The sequence below is a fragment of the Neoarius graeffei genome, chromosome 2 (genome assembly GCF_027579695.1).
Source record: "Neoarius graeffei isolate fNeoGra1 chromosome 2, fNeoGra1.pri, whole genome shotgun sequence".
Classification (NCBI taxonomy): domain Eukaryota; kingdom Metazoa; phylum Chordata; class Actinopteri; order Siluriformes; family Ariidae; genus Neoarius; species Neoarius graeffei.
Genome location: NC_083570.1, coordinates 82013796 through 82026361, shown reverse-complemented (window position 1 = coordinate 82026361; position 12566 = coordinate 82013796). Strand labels below are relative to the sequence as shown.

Sequence of the window (12566 nt, the reverse complement as noted above, 5' to 3'; positions counted from 1 at the left end):
CTGCCATCTCCTGCTCAACACTTGGAGCACCAGCAATCATGCAAATGTCAGCCATGTACTTATTAGACAACCAGTTCATAAAAATATTATACTGTAGTGTACAGTTAGGTTTTTTCTTACTGCTTACAACTAAAAAAATCACATAAAGTCCACAGTTCAAATAAATTGTCACAACTGCCACATTTCGGGATCGGGAAATGACCTCGGGTCGGAACCGAACCCCCGGATTTATGGTATGGCACCTTATCCACCTGAGCCACGATGCCCCTGAGGTTGTCACAATTTATCATTAAACTATACATGCCTTTTTTCATTGTTCTACACAATTACAAAACTTCAATATTGAAATAAAGTTTTTAAAACCCACGTCATGGGTATGGCGTCGTGGCTCAGGTGGATAAGGCGCCATACCATAAATCCGGGGACCCGGGTTCGATTCCGACCCGAGGTCATTTCCCGATCCCTCCCCGTCCTGCTCTCCTGCTCATTTCCTGTCTCTACACTGTCCTATCCAGATAAAGGTGAAAAAAGCCCCCCCAAAAAGTCTGATAATCTCAATTGCCTTTTTGTACTACTGTGAATGCCACTGTTCAGCAAAAAGAGAAATCTATGTTGGCAGAATGAGGAATTGAAAATTGACTTAATTAAGAATTCTTAATAAAGATAACAGTTTTATCATAGTTTGGATTATCATGGGCACATCATTGGCAAAACATAAAATTCTTAATGCAGACTGTTGCCTTGAAATTTCAAATATTCTCAACTATTCTTTTTTTACAGTGCATTTTGATCAGACAGGGTTTATGAAGGGATGATTAGCTGCAGATAATATACGTCGTTTGCTCCATATTATTGATCATTCTCATGAGGTGGATTCCCCATGTGCAGCTCTGTCACTAGACGCAGCTAAGGCGTTTGACACAATCAGTTGGGATTATTTGTGAGTAGTTATGGATAAATTTGGGTTGGGATCCAAGTTTATTGATATGGTTAAAGTTCTATACAGAAACCCCTCAGCGATGGTATGCACAAATGGCCTACACTCTGATCCATTTTCAGTTTCTAGAGGTACACGTCAAGGCTCACCTCTTTCTCCTGCCTTATTTCTTCTGTCCATTGAACCGTTAGCACAGTATTTCAGACAATATCAGATTATTACACCTGTCCAATTCAAGGGGTCAAGGCATGTGATATCCTTGTTTGCGGATGATATTATCTTATATATGTCAGATTTGCAGAAATCACTCAATGGTTTACTCCCCGTATTTGATGAATTTGAGGCTATATCTGGTTATAAAATCAACTGGGACAAGTCTGCTTTAATGCCACTCAATAACATGGCCAAGAACGTTGCAATACCCTCAGTGATTCCTGTAAAATCAGAGCTAACTTATTTAGGTATAAATGTTAAGACATCCCTCCCTGAACTGATAAAGTGTAACTATGAAAAAATACTCAAAGATGTACAGCGGGATCTGGCCACTTGGAGCAAAATGTCAGGTTCCTTACAAACTAGAGTCTCTGTAATAAAAATGAATGTCCTGCCTCGAATAAATTTTATTAGCATGATGCTTCCACTGCCACCTCCAACTGACTATTGGAAAAGAGTAGATGTGCTTTTACGCAGGTTTATATGGGATGGGAAACACCCCAGAATATGTTTCTCCACTTTACAACGTTACAAGTCTGATGGGGGACTCTCACTGCCTAATTTCAAATTATACCATCAAGCTTTCCAGTTGCGTCCGGTGAAAATTTGGTTAGATTCATCGTCACGAACCTCTTGGAGGGAGATTGAAGAAGGCCTAGTGCATCCTATAAGACTCCAAGATGTGTTATTCTCCACTTTGTCTAAAACTAAACATATTGACTTTGGTCCTATAATACAGTATACAATTAGAAATTTCAGAAGAATAGAAAAACAGGTTAGATATGACAAGAAAGCAAACACACACACTCCTCTCTGGAATAATCATGGTCTGACTTCTGGAAAGACGCCTTTTCAATCTCAGTCATGGGTTTCTTGTGGTATTCATACACTGGGTGATATATATAACAGGGATGGACTGATGAGTTTTCAAAATCTTTGTCAACTTTTTGATATTCCTAAATCTTCATTTTTCCTCTATCTTCAGTTGCGGTCAGCATTACGTGCCTATGGGGTACCATGGGATTCAAATGTGCAAATTCACCCGGTAATTTATAAATTACTGATCTCTCCCTGCAGAGGATTTGTCACCTTTTCATATAGATGGCTCTTAGAATCGTCCTACTTTACCATTTCAATAGAAGCTAAGTGGGAAAGCGATTTAGAGACAGACTCTATAGACTGGAAAGGGGTATGGGATAATATTTTCAGTGCATCAAAGAACCCTAATCACCAGCTGATTCATTTCAAGTTTTGTCACAGGGCATACTGGACACCCATTGATAGGTTCCATGCGAAGCACACAAAGAGTCTATGCTGTAGTCTATGTAATAAGATATTCCAGGTACATATAAACATATGGTTTGGGATTGTGAGGAAGTTCAGTTCTTTTGGAAAGAGGTAACTTTTATTTTGTCTGAATTATTAGAATTAGATATTCCTTTACTACCAAGCTTGTTGTTACTGAATGATGACTCACAGTTTGAATGTACAGAGAGACAACGAAAAGTGTGGCTTGCAGGCCTAACAGCAGCGAAAAAACTCATTGTTCAGAGGTGGCTTCCCCCACACAAACTTCCTATTAAAAAGTGGCTGTTGTATTTTCAAGATGTTATAATGATGGAATTATCCACGGCAAGAATCCATGGGGCAAGAGTCTCAACAATACAAGTGTGGGAAAAAACGGCAGAGGGGGTTACAGACTTATTGGCGAATCATGCACAATGAGATATCTCACATGCTTTGTCCTTTTTTTTTTCCTTCTTCCATTTTGATATTTGATGTCATTATAGCATAAGGTAAATATCATGCTTTGACTATTGTTAGTTAAGTCTTTTATTTCATTTATGACTTATTGGGTCATGTGATGTGTATCTAAGGTTGGGGGGGGTGTTGATCACTGACTTTGTAATGTTACTGTCTCCCATCTTGGGATCTTGTTCTTAAATAAAATACAGTGAATCTTAAAAAAATATGCTAGATTTTTTTTTCCACCAGTGCCCTCCTGCCATCTCCTGCTCAACACTTGGAGCGCCAGCAATCATGCAAATGTCAGCCATGTACTTATTAGACAACCAGTTCATAAAAATATTATACTGTAGTGTACAGTTAGGTTTTTTCTTACTGCTTACAACTAAAAAAAATCACATAAAGTCCACAGTTCAAATAAATTGTCATGACTGCCACATTTCCCAGTGTACAGCTGACAATATTATACCCTCCCTTATCCTCCTTAAACCAGAATGGTGGAAATGCAAGTTATGGAAATTCATGAGCAGGGAAAAAATCAAAGTTGCACAAACCCAGTGCCAATAATTCTGGAGTAGAGTGTTAGTTTATATCCATTTATTTTAAATGAAAAAGTGTCAGCAACACAGGACTTACTTGTGAATGCTGAGATTTGAGTTGGTGCTCCTGCAGTCTGTCCATCTGCAGCTACTGCAGTAACAGTGAATGTATAGTTCACTCCAGCAGTCAGACCAGTGACAGTGTAAGATGTGCTTGAAGTGTTATTGCTGTTAGTCACACTGCCATCAGTCCAGGTTACATTAAAGTAGGACCAGTTCCCATTTGGCTCATTCCAGGTTAGAGACACAGATGATGGAGTTTTGTTAGAGACAGTGAGACTGGTGACAACATCTGGATCTGTAAATCAAAGACACACACACACACACACACACACACACACACACACAGACAAATGTTATAATCTCATCTCATCTCATCTCATCTCATCTCATCTCATCTCATCTCATTATCTCTAGCCGCTTTATCCTGTTCTACAGGGTCGCAGGCAAGCTGGAGCCTTTCCCAGCTGACTACGGGCGAAAGGCGGGGTACACCCTGGACAAGTAGCCAGGTCAGTGTCAAATACCTTTACAAATAATGTAATAATAATGTAATAATAATTAAATATGCTCGATTTTTTTTTCCACCAGTGCCCTCCTGCCATCTCCTGCTCAACACTTGGAGCGCCAACAATCATGCAAATGTCAGCCATGTACTTATTAGACAACCAGTTCATAAAAATATTATACTGTAGTGTACAGTTAGGTTTTTTCTTACTGCTTACAACTAAAAAAATCACATAAAGTCCACAGTTCAAATAAATTGTCATGACTGCCACATTTCCCAGTGTACAGCTGACAATATTATACCCTCCCATATCCTCCTTAAACCAGAATGGTGGAAATGCAAGTTATGGAAATTCATGAGCAGGGAAAAAATCAAAGTTGCACAAACCCAGTGCCAATAATTCTGGAGTAGAGTGTTAGTTTATATCCATGTATTTTAAATGAAAAGTGTCAGCAACACAGGACTTACTTGTGAATGCTGAGATTTGAGTTGGTGCTCCTGCAGTCTGTCCATCTGCAGCTACTGCAGTAACAGTGAATGTATAGTTCACTCCAGCAGTCAGACCAGTGACAGTGTAAGATGTGCTTGAAGTGTTATTGCTGTTAGTCACACTGCCATCAGTCCAGGTTACATTAAAGTAGGACCAGTTCCCATTTGGCTCATTCCAGGTTAGAGACACAGATGATGTGGTTTTGTTAGAGACAGTAAGACTGGTGACAACATCTGGATCTGTAAATCAAAGAGACACACACACACACACACACACAGACAAATGTAATAATCTCATCTCTTTATCTCTCGCCGCTTTATCCTGTTCTACAGGGTCGCAGGCAAGCTGGAGTCTTTCCCAGCTACGGGCGAAAGGCGGGGTACACCCTGGACAAGTAGCCAGGTCAGTGTCAAATACCTTTACAAATAATGTAATAATAATGTAATAATAAATAAATATGCTAGATTTTTTTCCACCAGTGCCCTCCTGCCATCTCCTGCTCAACATTTGGAGCGCCAGCAATCATGCAAATGTCAGCCATGTACTTATTAGACAACCAGTTCATAAAAATATTATACTGTAGTGTACAGTTATGGGGTTTTTTTCTTACTGCTTACAACTAAAAAAATCACTTAAAGTCCACATTACAAATAAATTGTCATGACTGCCACATTTCCCAGTGTACAGCTGACAATATTATACCCTCCCTTATCCTCCTTAAACCAGAATGGTGGAAATGCAAGTAATGGAAATTCATGAGCAGGGAAAAAATCAAAGTGGCACAAACCCAGTGCCAATAATTCTGGAGTAGTGTTAGTTTATATCCATTTATTTTAAATGAAAATGTGTCAACAACGCATGACTTACTTGTGAATGCTGAGATTTGAGTTGGTGCTCCTGCAGTGTGTCCATCTGCAGCTACTGCAGTAACAGTGAATGTATAGTTCACTCCAGCAGTCAGACCAGTGACAGTGTAAGATGTGCTTGAAGTGTTATTACTGTTAGTCACACTGCCACCAGTCCAGGTTACATTAAAGTAGGACCAGGTTCCATTTGGCTCATTCCAGGTTAGAGACACAGATGATGGACTTTTGTTAGAGACAGTGAGTCTGGTGACAACAACTGGATCTGTAAATCAAAGACACACACACACACACACACACACACACACACACACACACACACACACAGACAAACGTTATAATCTCATCTCATCTTATTATCTCTAGCCGCTTTTTCCAGTTCTACAGGGTCGCAGGCAAGCTGGAGCCTATCCCAGCTGACTACGGGCGAAAGGCGGCATACACCCTGGACAAGTAGCCAGGTCAGTGTCAAATACCTTTACAAATAATGTTAATGATGACAGTTAGAAAGAGATTAAATACGCTAGATTTTTTTTCCATCAGTGCCCTCCTGCCATCTCCTGCTCAACACTTGGAGCACCAGCAATCATGCAAATGTCAGCCATGTACTTATTAGACAACCAGTCCATAAAAATATTATACTGTAGTGTACAGTTATGTTTTTTTTCTTACTGCTTACAACTAAAAAAATCACTTAAAGTCCACAGTTCAAATAAATTGTCATGACTGCCACATTTCCCAGTGTACAGCTGACAATATTATACCCTCCCTTATCCTCCTTAAACTAGAATGGTGGAAATGCAAGTTATGGAAATTCATGAGCAGGGAAAAAAATCAAAGTGGCACAAACCCAGTGCCAATAATTCTGGAGTAGAGTGTTAGTTTATATCCATTTATTTTAAATGAAAACGTGTCAACAACACAGGACTTACTTGTGAATGCTGAGATTTGAGTTGGTGCTCCTGCAGTCTGTCCATCTGCAACTACTGCAGTAACAGTGAATGTATAGTTCACTCCAGCAGTCAGACCAGTGACAGTGTAAGATGTGCTTGAAGTGTTACTGCTGTTAGTCACACTGCCATCAGTCCAGTTTACATTAAAGTAGGACCAGGTTCCATTTGGCTTATTCCACGTTAGAGACACAGATGATGGAGTTTTGTTAGAGACAGTGAGACTGGTGACAACATCTGGATCTGTAAATCAAAGACACACACACACACACACACACACACACACACACACACACACACACACAGACAAATGTTATAATCTCATCTCATCTCATCTCATCTCATCTCATTATCTCTCGCCGCTTTATCCTGTTCTACAGGGTCGCAGGCAAGCTGGAGCCTTTCCCAGCTGACTACGGGCGAAAGGCAGGGTACACCCTGGACAAGTAGCCAGGTCAGTGTCAAATATCTTTACAAATAATGTAATAATAATGTAATAATAATTAAATATGCTCGATTTTTTTTCCACCAGTGCCCTCCTGCCATCTCCTGCTCAACACTTGGAGCGCCAGCAATCATGCAAATGTCAGCCATGTACTTATTAGACAACCCGTTCATAAAAATATTATACTGTAGTGTACAGTTATGGGTTTTTTTTGTTTGTTTTGTTTCTTACTGATTATTGCATGCAACTACAAAATCACTTAAAGTCCACAGTTGAAATAAGTTGTCACAACTGCCACATTTCCCAGTGTACAGCTGACAATATTATACTCTCCCTTATCCTCCTCAAACCAGAATGGTGGAAATGCAAGTTATGGAAATTCATGAGCAGGGAAAAAATCAAAGTTGCACAAACCCAGTGCCAATAATTCTGGAGTAGAGTGTTAGTTTATATCCATTTATTTTAAATGAAAATGTGTCAGCAACACAGGACTTACTTGTGAATACTGTGATTTGAGTTGGTGCTCCTGCAGTCTGTCCATCTGCAGCTACTGCAGTAACAGTGAATGTATAGTTCACTCCAGCAGTCAGACCAGTGACAGTGTAAGATGTGCTTGAAGTGTTACTGCTGTGAGTCACACTGCCATCAGTCCAGGTTAAATTAAAGTAGGACCAGGTTCCATTTGGCTCATTCCAGGTTAGAGACACAGATGATGGGGTTTTGTTAGAGACAGTGAGACTGGTGACAACATCTGGATCTGTAAATCAAAGACACACACACACACACACACACACACACACACACACAGACAAATGTAATAATCTCATCTCATCTCATTATCTCTCGCCGCTTTATCCTGTTCTACAGGGTCGCAGGCAAGCTGGAGCCTTTCCCAGCTGACTACGGGCGAAAGGCGGGGTACACCCTGGACAAGTAGCCAGGTCAGTGTCAAATACCTTTTCAAATAATGTAATAATAATGTAATAATAATTAAATATGCTCGATTTTTTTTTCCACCAGTGCCCTCCTGCCATCTCCTGCTCAACACTTGGAGCGCCAGCAATCATGCAAATGTCAGCCATGTACTTATTAGACAACCAGTTCATAAAAATATTATACTGTAGTGTACAGTTATGTTTTTTCTTACTGCTTACAACTAAAAAATTCACTTAAAGTCCACAGTTCAAATAAATTGTTATGACTGCCATATTTCCCAGTGTACAGCTGACAATATTATACCCTCCCTTATCCTCCTTAAACCAGAATGGTGGAAATGCAAGTAATGGAAATTCATGAGCAGGGAAAAAGTCAATGTTGCACAAACCCAGTGCCAATAATTCTGGAGTAGAATGTTAGTTTATATCCATTTATTTTAAATGAAAAGTGTCAGCAACACAGGACTTACTTGTGAATGCTGAGATTTGAGTTGGTGCTCCTGCAGTCTGTCCATCTGCAGCTACTGCAGTAACAGTGAATGTATAGTTCACTCCAGCAGTCAGACCAGTGACAGTGTACGATGTGCTTGAAGTGTTATTACTGTTAGTCACACTGCCACCAGTCCAGTTTACATTAAAGTAGGACCAGTTCCCATTTGGCTCATTCCAGGTTAGAGACACAGATGATGGAGTTTTGTTAGAGACAGTGAGTCTGGTGACAACATCTGGATCTGTAAATCAAAGACACACACACACACAGACAAATGTTATAATCTCATCTCATTATCTCTAGCTGCTTTATCCTGTTCTACAGGGTCACAGGCAAGCTGGCGCCTATCCCAGCTGACTACGGGCGAAAGGCGGGGTACACCCTGGACAAGTAGCCAGGTCAGTGTCAAATACCTTTACAAATAATGTTAATGATGACAGTTAGAAAGAGATTAAATACGCTAGATTTTTTTTCCATCAGTGCCCTCCTGCCATCTCCTGCTCAACACTTGGAGCACCAGCAATCATGCAAATGTCAGCCATGTACTTATTAGACAACCAGTCCATAAAAATTTTATACTGTAGTGTACAGTTATGTTTTTTTTCTTACTGCTTACAACTAAAAAAATCACTTAAAGTCCACAGTTCAAATAAATTGTCATGACTGCCACATTTCCCAGTGTACAGCTGACAATATTATACCCTCCCTTATCCTCCTTAAAGGCGTCGTGCGGTAATTTCAGCAATCAGGCTATATCATATGTCAAAATGTCGGGTTTGGTGGGTTATTCAATCCCCTCAGTTTCCCGTGATCTCAGTGTCACGATGCGCCCGCTACAAGCATTTAAAGTTGACGCGCACAGCCAAATTTAGGCAGCCAGCCGTTAACTAGGTCAACTTATGTGTGACGTCATACCAGTAACCTCCCTTGGGTGATGCTGGCCTGTCGCCATGTTTTCTCTATAGCGTGCGTTTACCAGAGTTGTTTACATTGCGGATTTTGTGGATTTATTCAGTTTGTGGATAGTTTTGAACACTCAAAACACTATGAAATGATGTATTAATATTCTGTGATACAAAATGCCAAATCGGTGTATTGTGTTTGGCTGTAACAACAAACACTGAACACTATTTGTGACTGTTGTTATCAATGGATCTGATTTCAAGGTCATGGCTAGGTATTGATAGAAAAAAAAATTATTTTTTTAAAAACACATTGTGGCAGCGGGGGCGTGGTCAAGCGCCGGTCTGTGACAGGAGGGTGTAGCCAGGGAAGGTGAGTGGCAGAACCACTACACCTGACGGTAATTAACCTGTGTTTTGTGTGTTTTCCCAGTAACCGCGCCCTATTTAAGGAGGCAGAGCTCATCCCGGGACAAGAACACAGTGTGTGTGTTTCGCTATCAGATTAAAACTGGCGGTTATACTGAAAAGTCTGGCAATAAAAAGCCTATTTGCATCTGAAGCGTTGTCCTGCCGTCCTCTGTGCTCGACCCACACTTCAGAGAGCTCTACAGTGGTGCCAAAACCCGGGACAAGGTGGAGCACCAACCTCGCAGCCCCATGGAATCCTCCCCGCTCGCGGACCTGGTCCACGCCCTCGCCACGGCTCAGCAAAGCCAGCACCAGGCGCTCGTCACGCTCCGCAAGGAGCAAGAGCAGCGCTTCGAAGCCCTGGTGCTGGCCCTGCAGAAAGATCGCGAGGCGCTCTGGCATCTCCTCGCGTCGGCGGGGTCCACCAGCGCCCCGGCCGCGGGCCCGTCTCCCCTCACCGTGACCAAGATGGGCCCGCAGGACGACCCCGAGGTGTTTCTCACATTGTTCGAGCAGGTCGCCGAAGCCTCAGGGTGGCCGATGGAGCAGCGCGCGGCGCGCCTCCTCCCCTTCCTGATGGGAGAGGCGCAGCTGGCCGCGCTATAACTCCCCGCCGACCGCCGGCTGGCCTACGTGGACCTTCGCTGGGCCATCCTCCAGCGTGCGGAAGCGCTGGCGCTGTTGTTCTGGCGTGTGCCCCACGCGCTGGAGGACGGCCCGGCGAAGGTCCGTGTAGGCCGGTTGGCGGGGAGTTATAGCGCGTAGTAGAGTGTTAGTTTATATCCATTTATTTTAAATGAAAACGTGTCAACAACACAGGACTTACTTGTGAATGCTGAGATTTGAGTTGGTGCTCCTGCAGTCTGTCCATCTGCAGCTACTGCAGTAACAGTGAATGTATAGTTCACTCCAGCAGTCAGACCAGTGACAGTGTAAGATGTGCTTGAAGTGTTACTGCTGTTAGTCACACTGCCATCAGTCCAGATTACATTAAAGTAGGACCAGGTTCCATTTGGCTTATTCCAGGTTAGAGACATAGATGATGTGTATTTGTTTGAGACAGTGAGATTGGCGACAACATCTGGCTCTGCAAATCAAAGACAAACAGGCGCACACACACGCACACACACACACACACACACACACACACACACACACACACACACACACACACACACACAGTATTATAATTAGTTATTGAACTGGACTGGACTAACAGTCTGAGGTGCAGCTTGAACAGGGTGCAATTCCCCCTCAGGAAACAGTCTAGACACACATGACACACACCTAGCGCACTGGTTCAGCTGACATGTGTGACCACTGGAAACAGGTTTTGCCTTTACAGCAGTGAAGCAATAACAAATTGGAGTCTACGTAACTAACACCTACTCCAACCTCCATCATGTGCACTGTGCCTCTCTCCTTCCACTGAGAGATGTCAGACACCTCACAACTGAATACATGTGAACGCATTCTTAATTCCCCCAGGGGCACAATAAGGAGAAGACATCTCCATCTCCTATGAGTTGACCCTGCCTTTGCCTTTGAACATTATTTTGCACAACCAATGGAGGTTAGAACCTGGGAATCAAGTTTTTAATTAAGCCGGGTGTAAAAAACAGCTTCTTCCACCTCAGGATTTTATCTAAAGTTAAGGGCTTTCTTTCCCAGAGAGACCTGGAGACTGTAATTCATGCTTTCATTAACACATGGCTGATTACTGTAATTCACTTTTTGTTGGCCTGGATCACACTTTGTTACATACATAGTCTGCAGCTTGTGCAGAATGCAGTGGCCTGCCTTCTTACTGGGACACGCAAGCATGATCACATTTCCCCAGTCTTAGCCTCACTCCACTGGCTCCCGGTCTCATTTAGGATTGATTTTAAAATTTTACTGTTTGTTTTCAAAGCTCTTAATGGGCTGGCCCCCCAGTACCTGACAGAGCTGCTACACAATCATGCCCCTGGAAGAACATTAAGATCATCAAATCAGCTGTTACTGACTGTACCCAAATCTCGGCTAAAAACCAAAGGTGATCGAGCATTTGGGGTGACTGCTCCTAGGCCTTGGAACAGTCTGCCATGGCACATTAGATCGGCTGACTCCATAGAGGTTTTTAAATCCTCTTTAAAAATGTATTTTTTCTCTATGACTTTTAATTGAGCTGGCACTTTTTTGTACTTTATTTGTATATTTATTTCATATTTGTATTTTATTGCATTACATTTTGTTTTATGTATGTATTTTATGGCCTTTTTAATTTCGGTATTTTATTACTTTTACCTTATGTCTGCCTTATTTTACTTTATTTCAAGTTCATTACTGTTCTACCAATCTGTGCAGCACTTTGGTCAGCTTGGGTTGTTTTAAAGTGTTTTATAAATAAAGTTTGAGTTGAGTTGAGTGTACTGTTTTGTGAAGCCCCCAAAGCAGCCATGCCAGAGACAGGGGCATTAGAAGCATTTTTAATGTGTTGGGGGGGGTCCTCCCCCAGAAAAATTTTAATTACTTAGATGCTATTTCCTGCATTCTGATGTATTTTTAACAGGTTGTTAATTCAATGACTATTTTAGAGACTCAACAATAAGTCCTCGTTCAACTAGTCCATATATTCATCAGCCTGTTTTTAAACCCGCTGCAATGCCTAAGATAATGAGATGAATGTGACACAGTTTATCACCAACAATGACTGTATGGGTGCATTTTACTTTTTATTTTGTGTTTCCTTTTTTATTTAGTTTTAGATGGAACACAACATGCCACTGTGCCAAGCATTAGTGACACTCAACTGTATGTTTAAAAATAAGAATATTCATAATTTCACACAATGAACAGGCATGACATGGCATCATGCAAACTTCATAACACAAAATCACACTGTGTCAAGCAACAGTGACACATAAAAAATAACTTCACACAATGAACAGGTGCAATTTTGTTAACCACCAGCAGTGACTTTAGTGGGTGGACTATTATTGTGTTTGTGCGTAAAGCAATGACAGACACAGGAGACGATGCATCCACATTAATAGTGTAACCTTTACTTCTGGTTTTGCCTTTTCATTACATTTTAA

At 41.6% G+C, this 12566-nt stretch overlaps 1 protein-coding gene across 1 annotated transcript in view; it reads right to left on the bottom strand.

The window, feature by feature from the left end:
* Nucleotides 1-10241: 10241 nt before the first annotated feature.
* LOC132870011 (receptor-type tyrosine-protein phosphatase eta-like) overlaps nt 10242-12566 on the bottom strand; it is a 245813-nt gene continuing 243488 nt past the window's right edge. Inside the window, exon 4 of the mRNA XM_060903556.1 lies at nt 10242-10576. Coding sequence (XP_060759539.1) covers nt 10242-10576 — 335 coding nt within the window. The remainder of the gene's footprint in view (nt 10577-12566) is intronic.